General features: G+C 45.6%; 1 protein-coding gene across 1 annotated transcript in view; it reads right to left on the bottom strand.

Moving 5' to 3' along the window:
- MDN1 (midasin AAA ATPase 1) overlaps positions 1-23,574 on the bottom strand; it is a 155,209-nt gene extending 131,635 nt beyond the window's left edge. Inside the window, 7 exon segments of the mRNA XM_070418082.1 lie at positions 345-476; positions 1,009-1,251; positions 4,127-4,319; positions 4,399-4,506; positions 4,875-5,099; positions 14,702-14,928; positions 23,382-23,574. Of these exon segments, the coding sequence (XP_070274183.1) occupies positions 345-476; positions 1,009-1,251; positions 4,127-4,319; positions 4,399-4,506; positions 4,875-5,099; positions 14,702-14,928; positions 23,382-23,483 (1,230 nt within the window). The 5' untranslated portion in view covers positions 23,484-23,574.
- Positions 23,575-25,205: the final 1,631 nt, after the last annotated feature.

Below are 25,205 nucleotides of genomic sequence, written 5' to 3'. Positions count from 1 at the left end.
TCTCAAAGTTCTCAGTGTATCTGAAACAGGTAAGATGTTTCCCACTGGGCTGATTCATGGAAAGGCTGTTAAAACTGACCACATATTTGGCTGAAGGAGGGAAAAAACTTTTGTGAAATTGGTCACATTATACCACTAAAGGAAACAGTACAAGCAGAATTTTATCAATTTTCTATCAAATAAGAAACCAGCCAAGTAAACCAAGACCTCAAACCAGATTAGGTAGGTAACCATGAATGACCTCTTACAACATTTCTCTAATCAAACGCCTATGTTTAAATTATCCCCTAGAATCACTAATAAAATATGCTCTTTAAAGACAGGAAATTAGCAAAGCCACATACCACGTCTAAGGGGGCATAGTCAATATCCTCCAGTAGGATCCAGTGTCCCTTTGTGGCTGCCTGTGTCAGGGTGCCAGGCTGCCACACAAACTCTCCTGGGACATCTGTGCAGCGGTACATTCCCAGCAACATCTGCAGAAAGAAAATAATTATTCGAATCACACATCTGAGGTATCACTGCTATATCCTTTAATTCCATTAAACTTCTACCTATATATATACATAAAAGCCTAAGCGACCGTATGACCGGTAGCTGTGACGCGCACTGACCACCAGGGGGCAGATGCTCAACGCAGGAGCTGCTAAGCTGCGGTGACCTGGCAGCTGTGATTCTCAGGTGACACACCCAGAACCAGACAGGAGGGAGCCTGATTCCGGGTACGTCACCTGAGAACTGCCCTCTCGCAATCCAGGACCCCTCGGTGGAGTCAGAGAGCCGGTTTCAGCCCGATCCCTCAGACCAGCCCGAGGGACCCCACCGATGCACAAATCCGTGCACCGGGCCTCTAGTAGAAATATAAGCAAGCATTTGTGTTTTTAGAGCTTGGTCCCAGCGGTTCTGAAAGACCAGTAACTATTATCATAGTCCCCTAGCAAAAACAATATTTTAATGCAAATAGTTATAAGCATGCTAATCCCCCAAAACTTGACATTTCTTAATTACCTTACTGTCGGTCTGATCTCCAAGCTGAACTTTGAGAAGCTCAGGGGGCTTCCTTCTACCTGTCATTGCAGCTAAATGTTCAACTAAAGAAGTTTTGCCGCATCCTATTGGTCCTTCCAACAACACAGGATTCTGAGAAGCCACTGCCATAGCCAGGGTCTGAAGATTTTTGCAGACTGACTCAACCAGTACATAAGACCTAAAGGCCAGCTCTTGTTCATGAGAAGAACTCCTGTTACTAGCCTAAGGAGGCAAGTGAGAAATAAAAAGCATGTCAAGAATGAGTCCTTTCTCCAAAAGGCACAGGTTAAATTTCTACAGTGCTTCCTCTGATCTTTACATAAACCTCTGCCAATATATTAGCGGTACCATAACTATAACAACAATAGGTATATTATCCAAAGTAAAGATCTGACTTTTTTTTCTTTCCTTTCTTCCTCAACTCCTGCCTTTGGGGGAGAAAGTAAAAAATTCACTACCAAATTTAAGAAGTTTCCCAAAATTTCTGAAGCCAAAAAAGCTGACACACAAGGGATGGGGACAACTAGATTATTTTTCTTTTCCTTCCTCTTGCCATATCCTAGGGTTTCATATCTAAGATAGAGAATGCATACAAGCCCTGGCTGGTGTGGCTCAATTGGTTGGAGCATTGTCCCATACACCAAAAAGTGGCGGGTTCGATCCCTGGTCAGGGTACGAGTGGGAGGCAGCCAGTTGATTTAAGCGGTTTTCTTTTACATATACACTAAAATATTTAGATATGAAATGATGTAGCATCTGAGAGTTGCTTTCAAAATAATGTGGTATGGGTAAAGTGTGCAGAAATAACAATGAAACATAATTGATCACAAATTGATAATTATTGAAGTGATGGGTAGGTAAATGGGGGTTCATTACACCATTGTTTCTACTTTAGAATGTGTTTAACGTTTTCCATAACAAAAAGTTAAAAATAATAAAATAATGTGCCCAATATGTTTAATGAGTACAAAGTTTCAGCTTTGCAAGATGAAATGTTATGGAGTCTGCACAACAATGTGAATATACTTAATACCACTGACATGTACACTAAAAAAAGTTTAAGATGGTAAATATTATGTGTATTTTACCACATTTAAAATTTTTTAAAAAATAATAATGCACCTAACATAATAGAGGAAAAATGATCTCTTGGAAAAGTGGAATGATTATTATTTTTTAAGAAATAATAATTCTCTAACATGGCTAGTCCCTTAAAGATATGTGAGGATAAATAAGATTCAGGGCTGAAAGTTATTTGCAACTTCCTGAAGGGCTATCTATTACAGCAATTTAGCAGGTGGGCTGGGCCATAGCACAATTCTGCACTCTGCCCCCAGTGCCCTGTCACTGCTACCCAACATCAAGCCCACCTGAAACAGAATCCTTCCTATATTAAAATTCTAATGCTCCAAACATTATCTATGTAAGGAGAGTGGTTAAGAGGGGGTGGGTTTTAGCGACTAGAGGAAAACACAGGGGTCTTGGAAGTGCTGGTATCTTAGTGCTGGTTACACAGATATATCCAGTTCAAGAATAATCACTGAGCCGAAACCGGTTTGGTTTGGCTCAGTGGATAGAGCGTCGGCCTGCGGACTGAAAGGTCCCAGGTTCGATTCCGGTCAAGGGCATGTACCTGGGTTGTGGGCACATCCCCAATGGGAGATGTGCAGGAGGCAGCTGATCGATGTTTCTCTCTCATCGATGTTTCTAGCTCTCTATCTCTCTCCCTTCCTCTCTGTAAAAAATCAATAAAATATATTAAAAAAAAAAAAAGAATAATCACTGAGATGTACATTTAACAGGTGTGCTTTTTTACATGTATACTGTACTACTACTCTTTTGTTTTTTAATTGCACTATCAAGTGACAAACCTATGGTTCAAGGAACAACCCAGGACTTGTTCCAAGAAGAAAACTGGGTAGGTCTGACCCAAGGAACAACTGATGAAAGACTGCTGCGGGGGGTCTAGCTGGTTTGGTTCAGTGGATAGAGTATCAGCCTCCGGACTGAAGGGTCCCAGGTTCGATTCTGGTTAAGGCAGCGGTTCTCAACCTGTGGGTCACGACCCCTTTGGGGGTCAAACAACCCTTTCACAGGGGTCACCTAAGACCATCGGAAAACACATATATAATTACATATTGTTTTTGTGATTAATCACTATGCTTTAATTATGTTCAATTTGTAACAATGAAAATACATCCTGCATATCAGATATTTACATTACCATTCATAACAGTAGCAAAATTATGAAGTAGCAACGAAAATAATTTTATGGTTGGGGGTCACCACAACATGAGGAACTGTATTAAAGGGTCGCGGCATTAGGAAGGTTGAGAACCACTGGGTTAAGGGCACATACCATGGTTCCAGGTTCCCTGGCCCTGGTTGGGGTGCATGCAGGAGGCAACCAATTGATGTGTCTCTCTCACATCAATGTTTCTCTCTGTCTCTTCCTCTCCCTTCCACTCTCTTTAAAAATCAATGGGAAAATATCCTCGAGTGAAGATTAACAAGCAAAAAGAAAAAGACTGCTGGGGGGTCAGGGGTGAGGACAGAAAATAGACCGGTTCCCAGTGGTTCCAGATTATGGAACCAGATTATAAACTGTTAAGTCCTTCCCAAGTGTGCTCTAGAGCCACATTCTTAGAAAGGTCATTTCATATGGGCAGGGGGAAGTTCTCTGCAGATACCAGCCTCCCCCACAACAGACAAAGAGAAAATTCTGACAGAAAGAGGTGGCTGGGCCTAGCCCCGTGTCAGCCAATGTGCAACCCAAGAGTCTCTGGGCAATTCAGTCTGTCTTTGTTTTACATAAATATAGCATTATAACATGTGCCACTCAACTTCACACAGTTGTCATAGTAAATAAATGAGAGGATATATAGAAAAGCTTTGCTAAAGTAAGAGCACCACACAAGCATTGTTATAGTATCTAATTTACCATTGAAGAGGGACAACGGGAAAATCAGAGAGGAGGGCCCGAGTAAATGTCTCCTTATCTCTGTAAATGCAATAGCAACTTAGCAAACTCAATTTGGCCTGTGTTATTGCCGTTTAGGAGAGGAAGGGGGCACACACTCTACTGATGCCAACATACCTGCTCTCCAGGGGTTGGTGGCTGCCCAGGCAGCACCACACCACAGACAGCAGTCACTCTGGAGGAGAGGTCAGCTGAAACAAGATGTCCCTGTAAGTACTGCAGTTCCTTCTCCTTACGCCACAGGGAAGCTTCTGGATTGGCCAAAACCAAGGCCTTCTCCAAGTCCTGCAGCTGGGCCTCTTCTAGTAACCTGAGTGAAATGAGGATCTCATCAATAACCTTAATCCAGAGGAAACCACATCAAGGTCTTCAGAAATGTTCCTGCTTACCTCAACCTGAAATGGATCAGTTCCTCACTATTAAAAATCTTCTTAAGGAATGATAGCTTGTGCTCTTCATTCATGCAAGTTACCACAGCAAGACAATGGGCTGTGTACCTGGAGAAAATCAAAGTATATAAACTCAGGACCTGCAGGTGATTCTAAAGAATAAAAAAAATTTGCTAGCCAACTGAATACTAGAAAAGGAAATCTTACAGAATTAAAGTAACACATTTAAGAGTAGAAAATACAAATCAGGTATAATGAATTCACTTGACAGAACATGAAAAAGGTGAAACTCCACTCAAATCATCTCATTTTCCTCTGGTGTGACACATGAGTAAGGAAAGAGAGTAAGAACTCAAAAGTCACCAGCACAAAGATAACATATTAAATGGTTTCTTTTCCCTCCTTATGCACACAATGCTATACTCTCCCCAACATCCCCATACTAGAAGCATAGGAAAAACCCAATAGCTACACACCAGCGGACCAAGGTGTCGTGGCTTCTGAGGAGAGGAACACACACACTCCAGTCCCAGAGCTCCCGGAACACGGACTGCTCTTGCTGTAAAAACTTGTAGGCTGCTTCCATTAGGTCCCGGAGCTTCATCCGCCTGCGCCCATAGCGGACTGGATTAGCATCTGAACTCTCTAGGAAGAGTCTTTGAAAGACTGGAGAAGTGTCCTTGAAATACCTCAGGGCAAACCTTCAGAAAAAGAATTTTCATTTGTTGTTGAGGAAATTGATGTATACATCTCCACTTCGAGACAGGATAGCAGAACATAACAAGAACTCACTAGGGTCTGAGAACAAACAGAGACAGATGCTAAAGCTCCCTAGTCCTAAGATTATACCTGTTCAAGTTCAGGAACCAGTATCATGGCATGAAATATCTGACTAAGAGAATACAAACACCAAAGGTACTTATTTTGCAAGTGTTTACTACTGAAAATGCACTCGTTGCCCTAACTAGTTTGGCTCAGTGGATAGAGCGTCGGCCTGTGGACTGAAAGGTCCCAGGTTAGATTCTGGTCAAGGGCATGTACCTTGGTTGTGGGCAAATTCCCAATAGGAGGTGTGCAGGAGGCAGCTGATCAATGTTTCCTCTCATCAATGTTTCTAACTCTCTATCCCTCTCCCTTCCTCTCTGTAAAAATCAATAAAATATTTTTTTTAAATGCACTCGTTTTCAAAAATATTAAGTCAGACACTGTTAAATTCTGGATGTACAAAACCAAAGAGAGATTTTCCTTGAGGAACTTGCTATCTAGTAAGGAAGACAGCCACTTACAGAAACAATGAGAGATGCATACAAAAAGAGTCAACTGAACCTTGGTTGCATCTTAAAGATAAAGAGAAGATTCTCTTGAAACAAAAGGCAGACAGGTTGGAAAAGAATGACAAAAAGCTTCAAGACATACAAAAAAAATTAACAAAGTAGCAATAGTAAATCTAAATCCTCCCTATCAGTATTACTTTAAATGTAAATGGTTTAAACTTCAATCAAAAGACATATATTGGTTGAATAGATTTTTTTTTAAAAAAGCTCAAACTACACACAATCTATAAGAAACTCATTCTGTACATAAGAGCACACTGAAAGAAATAAAAAAATAATAATTCCAGCCCTGACTGATATGGCTCACTCAGTTGGAGCATCGTCCTGTACACCAAAAGGTAGAGGGTTCCACTCCTAGTCAGGGCACACACCCAGGTTGTGGGTTCAATTCCCAGTCAGGGCACGTGCAGGAGGCAACTAATTGATGTTTCACTTTCACATCAAGGTTTCTATCTCTCCCTCTCCGTTTCTCTCTCTGACTGGGAATCAAACTGATGATCGCTTGGTGCATAGAACAATGCTCAATCCATTGAGCCACACCTGTGGGGCAATAATTTTGTTTTAATTCCATGCAAATAGTAACCAAAAGGAAGCAGGGTGGCCCTAGACGGTTTGGCTCAGTGGATAGAGCGTCAGCCTGCAGACTGAAGGGTCCCAGGATCAATTCTAGTCAAGGGCACATGCCAGGGTTGGGGCTCGATCCCCAGTAGGGGGTGTGCAGGAGGCAGCCAATCAATGATTCTCTCTCATCACTGATGTTTCTATCTCTCTCTCTCACTCCCTTCTTCTCTGAAATCAATAAAAATTTTTTTTTTTTTAAAAAGAAAATTTTGCTTATTGAGCACCCACAATATGTCAGACACTGTCTTGAGTCCCGTGAGGTAGATACTATTATCATAGATGAACTTGGACTTGAACCCAAGGAGTCCAACCAACGGATGTGTCCCTCTCACATCGATGTTTATCTCTGTCTCTATCCCTCCCTTCCACTCTCTCTAAAAAGCAATGGGAAAAATATCCTCGGGTGAGGATTAACCAAAAAAGAAAAGTCTTGTTAAGACTATCGTGGTACTTCATGAAAACCCCAAGTAAATTAACAGCTAGGTCTCAGAAAGAAGTGTGAACCCAGAAATGAATGGCTTGAGGACCCTAGCTTGACTGGGTTCTTCCTGTCCAGTCTCTAGATTTCCATCCCCATCCCATTTCTCTCTCTTCATTCTTCCTCCACAATCTGCTACAATACAAAACCTTCTCTAATTTCCAAGAGGATAACACACTCATTTCTGTTACTTCAATGATTTCCTTGCTCCCCTTATCTATTTGGCTGACAACTCTATTAACATATTGTATTCAATTGTTTGCAAGTACAGGAACCCATTATACGTGATTTTCTTACCCTCATGATGTGGTCTAGACTAGAGCTTAAAAGAGAGGACCTTCTACTAGTACATGAATCTACTGAATAAATAACTGTATCCTATCTAAATATATTAGGTATATTCCTAAAACATTAGGTATATTTCCTCTATGTAAATCTGAGGCACATGTTAAACTAATCAGCTGCATTTCTTAAAACTAAAAATCAAAATCCCATTCCAAATCACTACCTATAGTTCACTGCACATCACGCACAGCTTTTTTTTTTTTTTGCTTGGTTTTAAGTTACTCTATCACAGGCACCTTTTTAAGCTGCATTATATCATTTTGGAACAACGGAGGAACATAAATAAAATATAAAGTAAAATATACTGCCCTGGTAAATTGTAAATTAAAAAAGTAAAGGGCGTCCCAAAATTCACACAAGAAGTAATTTTGATAGAAAACACAGGTCTATAATTAAAAATTGTAAATTTTTTATTGATTCATAAAGTATACAACATAGGGTTATGTACGGAATAGCATATCAGGTAAATGGCCTCCACGGCTTTGCTGGCACATACGCACTCTTTTGTTGAAATTTTCCATGACCAAAATGCGGCTGCTCAGGCAGTAACAGTTAATGGTACTTGCGACATGATAATCCAGTTTTTTGTGCCTAAATTGCAAGCTATGGATGTAGACGACATGTGGCTTCAACAAGACGGTGCCACATGCCATACAGCCTGAGAAATAATTCAATTACTGCATGAGTCATTTCCTGGTCGTGTAATTTTCCATTTTGGTGATCAGAATTGGCCGCCCAGATCATGCGATTAACGCCGTTGGACTTTTTTCTTTGGGGTTTTTTGAAGTCTAAGGTTTATGCCAACAAGCCCATGACCACCCACGCCTTGAAGGAGGAAATTAAGCACTGTATCAACAAAATTCAGCCACATTTATGCAAAGCGGTCATGGAAAATTTCAACAAAAGAGTTTGTATGTGCCAGCAAAGCCGTGGAGGCCATTTACCTGATATGCTATTCCATACATAACCCTATACTGTATACTTTATGAATCAATAAAAAATTTACAATTTTTAATTATAAACCTGTGTTTTCTATCTAAATTACTTCTTGCGTGAATTTTGGGACACCCTTTAGGTATGTACCTCACATTCATTTAATAAGAACATAAAATTTGAAGCTAATGAGACCAGATGTAGATAATCCATCATTTTAATAATTCTGGAAGCACTCTACTATAAAGCCTTAAAGAGAAGTTGGGGTTCAAGTTACCCACAGGCCAATCCTACAGAACTGACTAGCACACCTAGTGAAAGAGTACCAAGGTCAAGTACACGTAGATGATTACCAAGTAAGGCCATAATCCCAATCCTCAATTAAACCACACCACGTGTTCCTGATTACCAAATATGATGCTATTCTTTCCTTTGCTAGATATTTTCTATTTTAATAAAACTAGGCCTGGGAGAACCAAGATGGCGGCGTAGGGAGCGGACCTGTGTGTGCTGCTCTCTCACAGCATCATTGAAACTATCAACTATGAAGTAAACAACCGCCACTCAGAACCATGGGGAAGTTGGCCCAGTGGGAGATCTACAACTGGAGGAAAAGAAAGAAGCGCAGTGAGACTGAGTGGGAGCTACGGAGGCACCAAAACCAGAGGTACGCAGTCACACGCCACGCGGGCTGCAAATGGATTCTCGGTTTTTTACGAACCCTCGAATCCTCTGGGCTTGCTCGGGGCGGGTCTCTGAGGCCCCAGATCCCACAGGGAGAGGCGGCCACGGCCTTGCAGTGGTCGGAGAGCGAGGGAAGCTCTGATACGCGGCTGCTCGCCGGCACCGAGGGACAAGAAGTCCTGGTGTCCCGGAGAGGCGAGGGGCGCGGAGACGCCGCCATCGCTATTTCCTCCACGCTGGTGACTCCCTGTGACCCCGCCCTACCCTCAGGGCTGTGCCAGAGGCACAAGAGGGAATGACTGTGCTTTTACAAACTCTCAAATCCACTGAGCTGGTTCGGGCGGGTCTCTGAGGCCCCAGGCTCCAAGGCGAGAGACGGCACGGCCTTCCAGCGGTCAGGAAGCGAGGGAGGCTCTGGCGCTCGGCTGCTCGCCGGCACTGGGGGACGCAAAGCCCTGGTGTCCTGGATAGGCAAGGGGCCGCTGAGTCTCCGCCCCGGCGACTCCCTGTGACCCCGCCCTACGCAATTTACATTCCCATCTGGGGTGTGCCAGACCCACAAGTAGAAGCGCCTTCTTCTGCAAACTTTCAAATCCACTGAGCTGGTTCAGGCGGGATCATGAAGCACCAGACCCTACGGGGAGAGGCAGCACGGCCTTGCAGCCATCAGAAAGCGAGGGAGACTCTGTTGCACAGCTGCTCACCGGCACTGGGGGACACAAAGCCCTGGCAGAGAGTCAAGGGGCCGCGGAGACTCAGCCAGTGCTATTTGCTCCGCCATGGCGACTCCCTGAGACTCAGCCCTAATCAATTTACATCCCCATCCAAGCTGTGCCAGGTGCACAAAAAGACCCACCTGCGCTTTTGCAGCCTATCCCAACAAATTGCAGACTTCAACTGCTCGCAGCCATGAGAGACACACTCAAGAAGCAGACCCAGGAGAACCAGGATGGCGGCATAAGGAAGAGACCTGTGCGTGCTACCTCACACAACAACATCGAAACTACCAAATATCAGACAAACACCTATCATACAGAACCATGGGAAACTTGGCCCAGTGGAAGCTCTACAACTGGAAGGAGAGAAAGAACATTGAGACTGAGTAGGATGTGACACCAAGTACAGAGCCCAACCCAACAAACTGCAGATTTCAACTCCTCGCATAGAAAGAAGCGCATTGAGACTGAGTAGGATGTGCTGAAGCACCAAGTACAGAGCCCATCCCAGCAGGCTGCAGATTTCAGCTCCTTGCATCTGGGAGGGACGCAATCGGGGGGCAGAGTCGGGTCCGGGGCCGGCCAGGGCTGGGCTTGACTCGGCCGGCACTGTGGAACTGCTGTACCAGCAAGCGCACAAACATGCCCACTGGTCCCAGTCTCTGGTGGGGCGCTGCGGGACAGCAGACAAGCAGTCTGTGCACTTGGTGGAGGGCAGGAGCGCTGGATGTGCAACCACCAGGAACGCCTGGAGATTTTGTCTAGTGGGGAGCCGCCGGCAGGGGACAGAAGGCCAAACTTCCTGTTTCCCCGGTAAGGCTGGGATGGCCCCGGTGAGGTTGAAACAGCCCCCGTGAGGTAGGGACGACCCCAGTCAGGTCGAAACAGCCCCGGTGTGGTAGGGACAACCCCGGTGAGGTTGAAACGGCCCCCGTGAGGTAGGGACGACCCCAGTCAGGTCGAAACGGCCCCGGCGTGGTAGGGACAACCCCAGTCAGGTTGAAACGGCCCCCGTGAGGTAGGGACGACCCCGGTGAGGTTGAAACAGCCCCCGTGAGGTAGGGACGACCCCAGTCAGGTCGAAACGGCCCCGGCGTGGTAGGGACAACCCCGGTGAGGTTGAAACGGCCCCGGTGTGGTAGGGACAACCCCGGTGAGGTTGAAACAGCCCCCGTGAGGTAGGGACGACCCCAGTCAGGTCGAAACGGCCCCGGTGTGGTAGGGACGACCCCGGTGAGGTTGAAACAGCCCCCGTGAGGTAGGGACGACCCCAGTCAGGTAGAAACGGCCCCCGTGAGGTAGGGACGACCCCAGTCAGGTTGAAACGGCCCCCGTGAGGTAGGGACGACCCCGGTGAGGTTGAAACAGCCCCCGTGAGGTAGGGACGACCCCAGTCAGGTCGGAACGGCCCCGGCGTGGTAGGGACAACCCCGGTCAGGTTGAAACGGCCCCGGTGTGGTAGGGACAACCCCGGTGAGGTTGAAACAGCCCCCGTGAGGTAGGGACGACCCCAGTCAGGTCGAAACGGCCCCGGTGTGGTAGGGACGACCCCGGTGAGGTTGAAACAGCCCCCGTGAGGTAGGGACGACCCCAGTCAGGTCGAAACGGCCCCGGTGTGGTAGGGACGACCCCGGTGAGGTTGAAACAGCCCCCGTGAGGTAGGGACGACCCCAGTCAGGTCGAAACGGCCCCGGTGTGGTAGGGACGACCCCGGTGAGGTTGAAACAGCCCCCGTGAGGTAGGGACGACCCCAGTCAGGTCGAAACGGCCCCGGTGTGGTAGGGACGACCCCGGTGAGGTTGAAACAGCCCCCGTGAGGTAGGGACGACCCCAGTCAGGTCGAAACGGCCCCGGTGTGGTAGGGACAACCCCAGTCAGGTTGAAACGGCCCCCGTGAGGTAGGGACGACCCCGGTGAGGTTGAAACAGCCCCCGTGAGGTAGGGACGACCCCAGTCAGGTCGAAACGGCCCCGGTGTGGTAGGGACGACCCCGGTGAGGTTGAAACAGCCCCCGTGAGGTAGGGACGACCCCAGTCAGGTCGAAACGGCCCCGGCGTGGTAGGGACAACCCCGGTGAGGTTGAAACGGCCCCCGTGAGGTAGGGACGACCCCAGTCAGGTCGAAACGGCCCCGGTGTGGTAGGGACGACCCCGGTGAGGTTGAAACAGCCCCCGTGAGGTAGGGACGACCCCAGTCAGGTCGAAACGGCCCCGGCGTGGTAGGGACAACCCCAGTCAGGTTGAAACGGCCCCCGTGAGGTAGGGACAACCCCAGTCAGGTTGTAATGGCCCCGGTGTGGTAGGGACAACTCCGGTCAGGTTGAAACAGCCCCGGTGTGGTAGGGACAACCCCGGTGAGGTTGAAACGGCCCCCGTGAGGTAGGGACGACCCCAGTCAGGTCGAAACGGCCCCGGCGTGGTAGGGACAACCCCGGTCAGGATGAAACGGCCCCCGTGAGGTAGGGACGACCCCAGTCAGGTCGAAACGGCCCCGGTGTGGTAGGGACGACCCCGGTGAGGTTGAAACAGCCCCCGTGAGGTAGGGACGACCCCAGTCAGGTCGAAACGGCCCCGGCGTGGTAGGGACAACCCCAGTCAGGTTGAAACGGCCCCCGTGAGGTAGGGACGACCCCGGTGAGGTTGAAACAGCCCCCGTGAGGTAGGGACGACCCCAGTCAGGTCGAAACGGCCCCGGCGTGGTAGGGACAACCCCGGTCAGGTTGAAACGGCCCCGGTGTGGTAGGGACAACCCCGGTGAGGTTGAAACAGCCCCCGTGAGGTAGGGACGACCCCAGTCAGGTCGAAACGGCCCCGGCGTGGTAGGGACGACCCCGGTGAGGTTGAAACAGCCCCCGTGAGGTAGGGACGACCCCAGTCAGGTCGAAACGGCCCCGGCGTGGTAGGGACGACCCCGGTGAGGTTGAAACGGCCCCCGTGAGGTAGGGACGACCCCAGTCAGGTCGAAACGGCCCCGGTGTGGTAGGGACGACCCCGGTGAGGTTGAAACGGCCCCCGTGAGGTAGGGACGACCCCAGTCAGGTCGTAACGGCCCCGGCGTGGTAGGGACAACCCCAGTCAGGTTGAAACGGCCCCCGTGAGGTAGGGACGACCCCGGTCAGGTTGAAACGGCCCCGGTGAGGTAGGGACAACTCCAGTCAGGTTGTAACAGCCCCGGTGTGGTAGGGACAACCCCGGTGAGGTTGAAACGGCCCCCGTGAGGTAGGGACGACCCCAGTCAGGTCGAAACGGCCCCGGCGTGGTAGGGACAACCCCGGTCAGGTTGAAACGGCCCCCGTGAGGTAGGGACGACCCCGGTGAGGTTGAAACGGCCCTGGTGAGGCTCAGACGGCCCTGGTGAGGTTGAGACTGCTCCAGTGAGGCTGGGACAAATAAAGGGGACCAGTATGGACTGATGAACAGGTGTAGATACAGAAGCAGAGCAACATTGAACAGAATGTTAAACTACAATGGGGAGCCTGGGGAGGGTTGGGGGGGGGATTAAGAGACCAACTGAAGGACCTATATGCATGCATATAAGATTAACCAATGGACACAAGACACGGGACGGGGGGGGGGCGGGGGGTAGGGGCCGAGGGAATGTCATGGGGGGGAAAAAGGAGACATATGTAACACTCTTTGTAATACTTTAAGAAATAAAAATTATTATAAAAAAAAAAATAAAAAAAAAAAAATAAATAAAACTAGGCCTATTTTTTTCCTCCCCTTTTAGAAAAAAGCTCATAAAAATTATGGTTTCCCCCGCAAGCCTTCATTTCGTATTCCCTCATTCAAGGACCAGACTAGAGACCATACTTTCAAGAAAGCCAAGTGTACTTATTGTGTTGATGAAAACTAATACATAAGAGATGGATAAAAGAGATACTCCTATTAATACAAACATTACTCACATTTAGAGTAAAAGGTTCTTTACCTTCTCAATTTAAAAAAAACCTTGAAGGTCATTTTCCTGCCTCTTTTGGCTATTCCACATAAACTATATTTTACTATCAATTTAAAAGAGCGCCCTGGCCGATTGCTCAGTAGTTACAGCATTAGTCCAAACACCAAAGGGTATTGGGTTTAATCACAATCAAGGGCATGTACCTTGGTTGCAGGTTCATCCCGGGCCCTGGTCAGAGCATATGCAGGAGACAACCAATTGATGTGTCTCTCTCACATCAAAATTTCTCTTTCTCTCTCCCCCTTCCCTTCTACTCTCTCTAAATATCAATGGAAAAAATATTCTCAGGTGAAGGTTAAAAAAAAAAGAGAGAGGCCCTAACTGGTTTGGCTCAGTGGATAGAGCGTCGGCCTGCGGACTGAAAGGTCCCAGGTTCAATTCCAGTCAAGGGCATGTACCTTGGTTGCAGGCAACATCCCCAGTAGGGGATGTGCAGGAGGCAGCTGATCAATGTTTCTCTCTCTCTCACTGATGTTTCTAACTTTCTATCCCTCTCCCTTCCTCTCTTTAAAAAATCAATAAAATATATTTAAAAATAAAAAAAAAGGGAGAGAGAAAGCCATGTGTGTGGCATATGCCTATAACCCAAGATACTTCAGAAGCTGAGATAAGAGGCTTGTTTAAGCCCAGAAGTTCTGGGCTGTATTATGTTATGCAATAAATTCAGTATTAATATGGTAACCCCTGGGAGTGGGGGAATTACCATGTTGTTGAATGAGTGGTAAACTAGCCCAGATTAGAAATGGAGCAGGTTAAAAGAGAAATACATTAGAATACAGCTCTAACACAACTTCTTACCATACTGATTTGGACAGATTTATAAAAAGCTAAAATGAATACTAGACCTCTTCTAACCCACGCCCTCAGCTCCTCTAGCAAGCCACAAATCTCATCCATTTGAAGTGGATGCTTTAAGAGCCTCAGCTAAAACTCATTTAAATATGCCTTATATGCATGTATTGCCAGATGATATAATCCTTGGAGGTAGGGGACATATCTTGGCCATTTTTCTGTCTTGATGGCCAAGATTTAAGAGAAACCTAATACATGGTTACTGAACTGAGCAGGATATAAAGAGTTTCTGTGATTATTTTTATAAAACAGTACCACTTATCTCTTTCTTTCCTGTATTTTTCCTCTTCCATTCTCAGATCAGACTCCTCCTTACTTCCCAGGAGAGAGCAGGTTCTACCACTGCAAGAAGAAACATGAAGAATAATACTGTTACTTACGGGAGGACATCAGGATGGCTACCGATGAGCTTGCTCATTGAGACACAGAGTCGTTCGTGTAGATCATGGTTGACTTGGCCTCCAGCTTTAATGGCTTCAGCATTCCTTTCCAGCAAATCCAAAAGGATAGGGCGAAATTGGCGACCGATCAGAATAGTATAGTCCTTATCCAGAAGTAACTGTGCTAAGGTATTCAGGATACACTGGCGATCTTGAGGTGTCCACACCTAAGAGAAAAGCCACACAAAGATCTATATATACAATACTAGGGGCCCAGTGCACAAATTCATGCACCTTGAAAGGAATGTGGGCCTCGAGGCTGCAGTGGGCACAGGGGCAGGTCTCAGCCCATCTTCCGCGCCCCTACTGGCCCCTCCTGCCTCGGCCACCAGTCCCCTTGCTGCAGCAGCTGGCGCCGGCCCTGCTCACACCTACCTACGAAGGCGTGGAGTGATTAGGGCTGGCACTGGCAGTGGGTGTGAGCGCTGGATGGGACCGCAGCACGCGGGAGCAAAGAATTTTCAGTAAGCACCAGAGGCTTGCCCTGATGACAGTGACCTGCGCCCTGCCTTGGTCTGGCACCCCGCCCACCTGCTCCACCATCCCGCCAAGCCTGCCGATGCCCACATGTTCCGCGCACAGCGACGGGTTGTTCAGTTGTTCCACTGTTCGGTCTACTTGCATATTAGGGATATATATATACATATATATATGTGTGTGTGTGTGTGTGTGTGTGTGTGTGTATATGTGTGTGTGTATATATATGTGTGTGTGTGTGTGTATATATATATATATATATATATATATATATATGATTTGTTTGCACTACTGTAGAGGAGCCAAGAGTTCTAGCTTGGAATTAAAATAACCAGTTTCCAGACTTCAAAGGTCAGTTTACTTTATAAAACACCCTGGCCAGTGTGGCTCAGTTGGTTGGACCCTCATCCTGGACAACAAAAGGTGGTGGGTTCGATCCCTGGTCAGGCATGTGTGGGAGGCAACCAATCAAAGTTTCTCTCTCACACCAATATTTCTCTCTCTAAAATAAAATGTAAAAAACAACAAGACACAGTGGGGGTTTTTAGCAATATAGGATTAGAGTTCATTAATGTAAAGGCTGTTAGCAATAGGTCCCCTGGGGTTTCAGGTAAAAGGACTAATAGCAAATCCATGTAAAATACTATACAGCTTCTCTGAAAAATAATCTATGCTTCAGGGTCAAAACACTCTCCCAGGGCTCCTTTGCTCTTGAAGGAAAATATAAGAATTAAATGAAAACAAAAAAAATTTAAAAACTGCAGTTAGTACACAAAACTGCCAACTCTCTTGAGGAAAGGGCAGAGATTAAGAAATCAATTCTTGCCCCTAACCGGTTTGGCTCAGTGGATAGAGCGTCAGCCTGCAGACCGAAGGGTCTGGTTGCAGGCTTGGTCCCCAGCATGGGGTGTGCAGGAGGCACCTGATCAATGATTCTCTCTCATCACTGATATTTCTATCTCTCTCCCCCTCTCCCTTCCTCTCTGAAATCAATAAAAATATATTTTTTAAATGTTAAAAAAAATCAATTCCTGAATATAAATAAAGCTATCCCTATAAAAGCTCCAGCCTCTAATAAACAAAAAAACAAATCCAAAACAGACAATCACACTTTGATATGCAAGATGAAATACACCACAAAATTCTGGTGCCTGGGCTCCGAATGTCCATTAAGCATAATAGGGGAAACTGTAGTGTATAAAAGGTCTCATGTTGCTAGAGTGTATGCAGGACTGTACAACCCTTGCTGTCAAACAAAGCGACATACCCTCTGACCTAGCAAGCCCAATACTATAAATTTATTTTAAGGAGTTTCAAATTAAACAATTATTTATAAGAATGCAGCTTGAGCCCCAACCGGTTTGGTTCAGTGGATAGAGCATCGGCCTGCAGACTGAAGTGTCCTAAGTTCGATTCCGGTCAAGGGCATGTACCTTGGTTTCGGGCACATCCCCAGTGGGGAGTGTGCAGGAGGCAGCTGATCAATGTTTCTCTCTCATCGATGTTTCTAACTCTCTATCCCCCTCCCTTCCTCTCTGTAAAAAATCAATAAAATATATTAAAAAAATTAAAAAAAAGAGTGCAGCTTGAACACAATCTAAACGCCATATGCAAAAACATAACAATTTTTTCCAAAGTTATCACTCTGAAAAGAAGTCACCTTACCCCAGAACTCTTACAAAGCCTCCCAAATTATTGGGCATTCTCTTCATAAAAACACCTAATTTTGAACAAAGCACCGATGGGGAAAGAATATTATCTTAAAACAAATTCTATCAATATTAGTTCTGTTTATAGGGGGCCACCCAAAGGACCTCATAAAAATGGAGGCAAGGAAATTTAACAGATTTGGCCATGATATAGAGGCATGACCTCACATTTTCAACTGCCGAATGTCCCTATAAATAAGCCCCCTAAAAGTATATTTTTAAAATATAAAAATAAAATGACAGTAATATAGTAAGTGGTTATTCTGTGAAGAAGAAAAAATCTGTATCATCTACAAAATAAACAAATATAACATGTCTAATTTCCTCAGGTTAATACAGAGCATCTATAGAAACCTAGCTAGCATCATAGTTAATACATGCACAACCCAATTTAAAAGTGGGTAAAAGGGCCCTGGCTGGTTGCTCAGTGGTTAGACTGTTACAAATGCTCTGCATCAACCTGAGGAAATTAGACATGTTATTCACATGGACACTTGTGAGCTACGAAAAAACCTCCAGAGGACATTATTTAATCAACCTTTTCTTCAAAAGGAAATCTAGAAAACTGTGTTAGAGGAAACAGATGTTTAACTTTTTAAAAATCAACTTTATTGGCTTTTATAATATAACTTATATACAATAAAATGCAGCCATTTATATTTGGATGAGTTTTGAATATGTATACACTTTGTAACCTCCTCCTCAATTAAAATATCAAATCCAAAGTTCCCTCAAGTTCCTTTGCAGTCAACCCCCTCACCCTAGACAACCAATGACTTGATTTTATGACGATAGATTATAGATTTGCCTATTCTAGACCTTTATATAAATCGAATAATACGGTATGTACTCTTTCCTGTCTAGCTTCTTTTGCTCAGTATTGATGCTTTTGGTAATCACCCATGTAGTTGTATGCTTCAATAGTTTATTCCATTTCACTACTGTCTAGTTTTTCACTGTATAAATATATTAACTTGTTTTTTCATTTACATGTTTGATGGATATTTTCACGGTTTCCAGCTACCACCAATAAAACTACTATGGCCCTAACCGGTTTGGCTCACTGGATAGAGCGTCGGCCTGGGGACTGAAGGGTCCCAGGTTCGATTCCGGTCAAGGGCATGTACCTTGGTTGTGGGTACATCCCCAGTAGGGGGTGTGCAGGAGGCAGCTGATCGATGTTTCTCTCTCATTGATGTTTCTAACTCTCTATTCCTCTCCTTTCCTCCCTGTAAAAAATAAATAAAACATATTTTTTAAAAAAAACTACTATGAACACTCATGTACAAGAGATTTATGGACATGAATATTCATTACTCTTAATCTTTTTCATTAACTAAGAGTAAGACTGCTGAGTTATATGGCAACTGTATGCTTCAACAGATAGTAAATTTTAATTTTAATTAAAAAAATTTTTTTCGATGTTTAAAAGAAACTGTTTTCTAAATCAGTTGTACCAGTTTACACTCCACTAGCAATGATTGAGAGCTCTAGTTGCTACATAACCCACTAACACACAGTATTGTCAGTCTTAATGTTAGAAGAGATCCAGTGGTATCTGGTGGTTTTATTTGCATTCCCCTGACGACCAAAGAGGCTCATACATTTTTCAAGTGTTTATGGCCATTCATTTATCTTCTTCTGTGATGAGTTTTTTCATTTCTTTTACCCACTTTGTTTTTTTTGGGGAGGGGGGGGCGGAATCAATCCTTACCAAAGGATATGTTTCTCACTGATTTTTAGAGAGAGTAGAAGGGAGAGGAGGAGGGGGAGATAAAGAGAGAAAAACATCAAATGTGAGAAAGACACACTGATTGGTTGCCTCCCGCCCGTGCCCCAACCAGGCCAGTGCCTAGGCCAGGGGTGGGCAAACTTTTTGACTCGAGGGCCACAATGGGTTCTTAAACTGGACCCGAGGGCCGGAACAAAAGCATGGATGGAGTGTTTGTGTGAACTAATATAAATTCAAAGTAAACATCATTACATAAAAGGGTAGTCTTTTTTTTTTTTTTTTTTTTTTTTAGTTTTATTCATTTCAAACGGGCCGGATCCGGCCCACGGGCCGTAGTTTGCCAACGGCTGGCCTAGGCTAATGCTCTAACCACAGAGCAAAACCAGTCAAGGCTCTTTTACCCACTTTTAAATTGGGTTATTCATGTATTAAATACGATGCTAGTCAGGTTTCTATAGATGCTCTATATCAACCTGAGGAAATTTTGTTCTATTCTTAGCTTGTTTTTGTTCTATTCCTATCTTGTCTTTGTCTTTAAAATGCTCCTTTCTAACTAACTAGTCTGATTAATCAGCAAAAAAATTGTTCATATTAGTCACTTACCTTCTTATTCTTTTTAGAATCTATAATGGTGGCCTTCTTTCATTCCAAGTAGTTTGAATTTTCCCCTTTTATTCTTGATCAGTCTTTTCAAAGAATCAACATTTGGTTTCACTGAATTGCTCTATTATTTACCCATTTTCTTTTTCATTAATTTCCACTCTTTATTATTTTCTTCCTTCAACTTATTTTGAGTTTAATGTACTCTTCTTTTTCTAATTTCTTAAGGTGAATTTTAATACCACTATTTCCTATTATAAGAATTTTAATGTTATGAATTCACCTCTAAATACTTTAGCTATATCCCACAAATTGTTTAAAGTATCATTCAAGTCGAAACCGGTTTGGCTCAGTGGATAGAGCATGGGCCTGCGGACTGAAAGATCCCAGGTTCAATTCCGGTCAAGGGCACGTACCTGGGTTGCGGGCACATCCCCAGTAGGAGATGTGCAGGAGGCAGCTGATCGATGTTTCTCTCTCATCGATGTTTCTAACTCTCTATCTCTCTCTCCCTTCCACTCTGTAAAATATCAATAAAAAATATATTTAAAAAAAATAAAGTATCATTCAATTCAAAATATTTTCTGATTCTCCCAGTGATTTCTTTAACCATCAGTTTTTTCTTTTAATTTTATTATTTAATTTATAACATTTAGGATTTTTCCAGTAACTTCTGGGTTGAATGTTTGCCCCCTTAATTTAATTTCATTGAGGTCACTGAATAGACCTGTATAATTTCAATTATCCTAAATTTATTAAGACTTGTTTAATGGCCCAGCTATCTCCCTTCTGGTTGGGGAGGAGAAGTACAAACCATTTACTCTTGGCTTAGGGAAGATAGGATTTACTAGGTGGCTGCAAACTGTTTATCTATCTTTAGTTTCCCCATCTGTTTGTCCTAGAACAGTGGTTCTCAACCTTCCTAATGCCGCGACCCTTTAATACAGTTCCTCACGTTGTGGTGACCCCCAATTTCATTGTTACAAATTGAACATAATTAAAGCATAGTGATTTATCACAAAAACAATATGTAATTACACATGTGTTCTCCGATGGTCTTAGGCGACCGCTGTGAAAGGGTCGTTCGACCCCCAAAGGGGTCGCGACCCACAGGTTGAACAGCTGTCCTAGAATTTTCCTAGCTTCTTACTATGCTACAACAAGGGGGCTAAGGTCACAAAGCTAGCTTCAGAATCAGGAATCCATGACACAGAGTCGGCCTCCAGAGTCCCTGCTTTTACTACTCTCTGTAACTCTTTAGTTTCTACCATGTGAAATATATCAAGAAATTGAGACTTACGGGTATTAAGTAACTTTTCCAAAAAGTCCCCAAAAGCAATTAAAGAGAATTAATTTGATTTTCAGCTATACTTCGTACTCATGCACCCTAAACACTCTGCTCTTCCTGAATATAGATAGTGATCAAGGAGGTAAGGATATGTGATATTACAAATTATAGTAAGAAATATTATTTGGTCTTTGACCCTATCCCAGGCACAGACCTCTTAAAACCCTTGGAATTTCCTGTGATGGAATAAAAGTGTCATCCCTTATGTTAATGAGGTTTATTTTTAAAAGCTGCCCAAGTTGGGGCTGGATAGAACCAGCCAACTACAGGGAGGACAGAGGGGCTAGAAACAGATCAATCACCAATGGCCAAAGATTTAAACAATCATGACTATGTAATGAAGCTTCCGTAAGTATCTAAAACAGGGGTGGGCAAACTTTTTGACTCGAGGGCCACAATGGGTTCTAAAACTGGACCGGAGGGCCGGAACAAAAGCATGGATGAAGTGTTTGTGTGAACTAACATAAATTCAAAGTAAACATCATTACATAAAAGGGTATGGTCTTTTTTTTTTTAGTTTTATTCATTTCAAATGGGCCGGATCCGGCCCGCGGGCCGTAGTTTGCCCACGGCTGATCTAAAAGGACATGATCTGGAGAACTGGGTTGATGAACAGATGGACAGAGTGGCGCACTCAGAGAGCATGGGCGCTCCAAACCCCTTCCCATATACCTTGCCCTATGCAAGGTAAGTAAAATGTTTCTCTGAATTCTAGAAATCGCTCCAGGAAATTAATCAAACCCAAGGAGGAGATAGTTGAAACCTCCAATCCACAGGCGGTCAGAAAGACAAGTGACAACAGGTCTTGCAATTAGCATCTGAAGTGGGAGCAGAAGGGCAGTCTTTACAGGACTGAGCCTTCACCTGTGGGATCTGAAGCTATATCTTCAGGTAGAAAATGTTAGACTTGAATTAAATTGTAAGACACACGGCTGGTGTCTGAGAACTGCTTGGTGGTGTTGGAAAATCCAGACTGAAACTGGAGAATTGTAGGATGGTAGTGGTAGAAATGAAGAGGAAAGAATAGATTCAACACTGAGAAAGTAAAATCAGGAGAACTTGGCTATATGTGAAGGAAAAAGAATGATGACGACCCTCAGTTCTCTATAAAATATAACTGGATAGAGAGGGTGATGATGTCACCAGCTTAATAAGGATCACTGGAGGAAGCACAATCCTAAAAAATTCTTAATTCAGATACCAAACTCAAATGGGAACCAATCCTTACTTGCCAATAAAAACCATTTTGTTTCCAAAAACAGGAGAAAAATAGAATGGCAACACAATCAACTCTTTTCTGAAATGGAAAGAAACAAACCTGAAAGATATCCCAGACAGGACAGAACTTGCAGACAAGGTGAGGCAAAGAAAAGGAAGGCAAGTGGTCCCAATAACGTTACCAATACGGTTTCCTACAAACCATTTCCCCACCCTGCTCTGCTCCCAGTACATGAACACCAATTTTGCATCCACTCAGTGGTGTGGAATCATAAACCCCCTGTTGCTGGTCTGTGGTCCCTAGATTCAGAACCTCTGCTAAATTCTAAAGCCTATTTACATGAAAGGAAAAAATTCCTCCAGCAACAATACATAATTCAGGAGCTTGTCACAAACTCAGCTCATTTGAACTGATGATGTCTTCCCTTACTCCAGCACACCAAAAGTCAATTTTCTTTCTAGGCCTCCCCCATTTGTGTTAGTGATTTCCTTCACTGGCGGCTCAAGGCCAGAAACCCCAGGGATATTTTCCACATCTCCCTCCTCTTGGCTTCACACGTTCCATTTGTTATTCCCAAATAGAAAGGCCTCTCCTGTTAGTTGTCTGCCGCTCCACATCCAAAGAGCTCCAGACCCAAAATACTGCCACAGGTTCCTAAGCAATGGGATATATAAAGACAACGCATCTGTGACTAAGTTCTAGATACTGGAGTTAGGGGCTGGGGGGAGGGGGGGAGGTTCTATTTTGAAGAAGCTCACAGATACTGGGGCTGGGGAAGCATAAAATAGGAAATTAAAATGAAAAAGATAATGCGTGATAAGGATTCCAAACTCAGGCGGGAGTGGGAGGGTGGAGGAGTGGGAGGGAGCCCAAAGGCTTTTAGAAGACCCAAGACCCGTTTCCCAGAAAACTCTAATTTACCTCGTAATTACTACGGTATCAGGCAGTTAGCACTGTCTTGTTTTTTTCCTTCAGGTGATTTTCTGGTCATGAACTGTCTCCAAAAATAAATGTTACGTTCCTTGGGAGTAGAGACCGTAACGGATTTATTTGTCTGTCTCCCCACAAAACCACACTGTGCCTTAGGCACAGCAGGGACGCAATCCATACTTGTCAGTGCCCAAAAGAATGGACAGGGCAGAGAAGAAAAACATTCATCCGAATCAACAGCGGTGGCTGGACCCGGGACACGCAAGTAAAACACATGGCAAAAGGGCAGACTTCCGCCTCCTTTACAGAAAAAAACCAAAACATTTCTTCCCGAAGGCCACGCCTGCCACACGGGGGACAGAGCGCTGCGTGGGGTCAGTCAGTGGGGAGAGAAAGGGAAGGCTTCCCCTAAATGAAAAAAACAAAGGCTCTTTCCAATCTCGGCGGACGCGCGGACGCCCCGCCACGGGCCAGCCCGGAGGACGGGGCCAGCATGCCAAGGCGCCGCTCCTCGCTCCCCGGGAGGCAGCGCGCGGCGGGGCAGGGCCGCGGGCCCCCGCGGAGGGCGGCCGGCCGGGCATGCCCCCTCTGGCTCTGGTTCTTACCTGCTTGGCCAAGAACCTGCCCAGCTCGCTGCGGCTCTTCTCGTTCTTGGCAGCGATTAAACGCAGCGGCGCGGCCGCCACCTCCAGCAAAAGGTGCTCCATGGCCACAGGTCCTCTACCGCGGCCGCCACCAGTGCGCCCGGCTTCGCGCTCAGAGCCCCAGAGCCTCCGAGGTTCCCGAACCGGGTCTGCCAACAACTACGCCCCCCAGGAAGAGCGGCCGCCGCAGCCCCGCAAGCCTCGGGAGAGCGGCGGCACACGTGGGGGAGCACGCGGCGCCCCGCGTCATCACCCCGCGACGCCCACGGCCACCAGGAAGGCCCGCCCCCGCCCCCTCGGCAGCGGAAACGCCCGGCGTCACTGCTGCGCCAGTTGCTGGAGGGAATGCGAGCGGAATCCGCCCGTGCGACCCGGTTCCAGGGCCTAGTGATGGGAAGTGGGGAGATGACGCGCAACAGGACAATGAGACTGAAGGTTCTGCCACGATGGAGAAGCGAGGGAGCCCACCGTGGTTCTCTCCGCCTCAACACGCAGAAAGATTTGATATGAAAGAGAAGCAGATTCGCCTATCCGGGACCCAGCAATTCTTCTAGACCTCTCGCCTATGGAAATCCGCACACAAGTATGACAATCACGCCCCTTGCAGCATTTTTTTTTTTTCAGTTTTGCATCCCGTTGTATTTTTTTTAAATTGATTTCAGAGAGGAAGGGAGAGAGAAATAGAAACATCAGTGATGAGAGAATCACTGATCGGCTGCTTTCTGCACCACCACCAACCCCCATACCCCCCCACCCCCCTCCCGGGCTAGAGCCCTCAGCCAGGGCATGTGCCCTGACCAGGAATCTAACCATGACCTCCTGGCTCATAGGTCGGTGCTCAACCGCTGAGCCACGCAGCCCCAGGGTCCCTTCCAGCATTCTTAACATAAATATTGGAAACTAGAAGCCCAGCACGCAGCCCGCCTTGATTGCAGCCCCGCCCACCCGGGCGGGGGAATGGGGAAAGTTTTTTATCTTTTTATTGAATTCATTGGGGTGACACTGGTTAACAGAATTATAAAGGTTTCAGGTGTACAGTTCCACAATACATCATCTGTACACTGTATTTTGTTGGTTTCGCCTTTTAAAAAATGTATTTTAATTTGATTTTTTTTTCCTATGGTTTGAATGTTTGCTTCTGGGAGAACTCAAACTCAACACAGAACTTCCAGAAAGAATGAACTGTGAAAATGGGTAGAAAACATCCTATATAATAAGAGAGGAATATGCTAATTAGCAGTTATGCCCTGAGGCATAATGACCAAGCACATCATGACCACTTCACAGATCAGCAGGAGGTGGGCCAGCAACGTACAAGTGGGCTGTGGAGAGCTACAGGAGGGAGCAGGGCAGCAAGCTATGAGCGGGGGAATGGGGAGTGGGGCAAGGGGAGCTACGGGAGGGTGGGGCAGCAGGCGAAGAACTACAGGAGGGTGGCACAAGCAGGCAGCAGAGAACTACAAGAGGGGGCAGGGCAGCAAGCAAGGGGGAGGTGGAGAGCTACAGGAGAGGGCAGGGCAACAAGCTATGAGGGGGGTGCGGGGGGAGCTCCAAGAGGGCAGGGTAGTGGGCGGAGAGCTACAGGAGGACGGCAGCGACCTACTGGCATATGGATTCATGCGCAGGGCTACTAGCTTCCGAATAAATAATATTTTTAAAATTTCAAGGAGATTGAGAGGGTTCCCTGTGGACACAGAACAATGGAGGAAAATGACCCGCACTTGAGTTAATTTTTTTCCTCTGGGTATCTCCCATGTATATATGAAGTATATGTTAATGAACTTC

The sequence above is a fragment of the Myotis yumanensis genome, unplaced genomic scaffold (genome assembly GCF_028538775.1).
Source record: "Myotis yumanensis isolate MYYU_CA2020_CCGP unplaced genomic scaffold, mMyoYum1.0.hap1 SCAF_6, whole genome shotgun sequence".
Lineage (NCBI taxonomy): Eukaryota > Metazoa > Chordata > Mammalia > Chiroptera > Vespertilionidae > Myotis > Myotis yumanensis.
The sequence above is the reverse complement of the archived record's forward strand: the minus strand, read 5'-3'. Positions and strand labels throughout refer to the sequence as shown.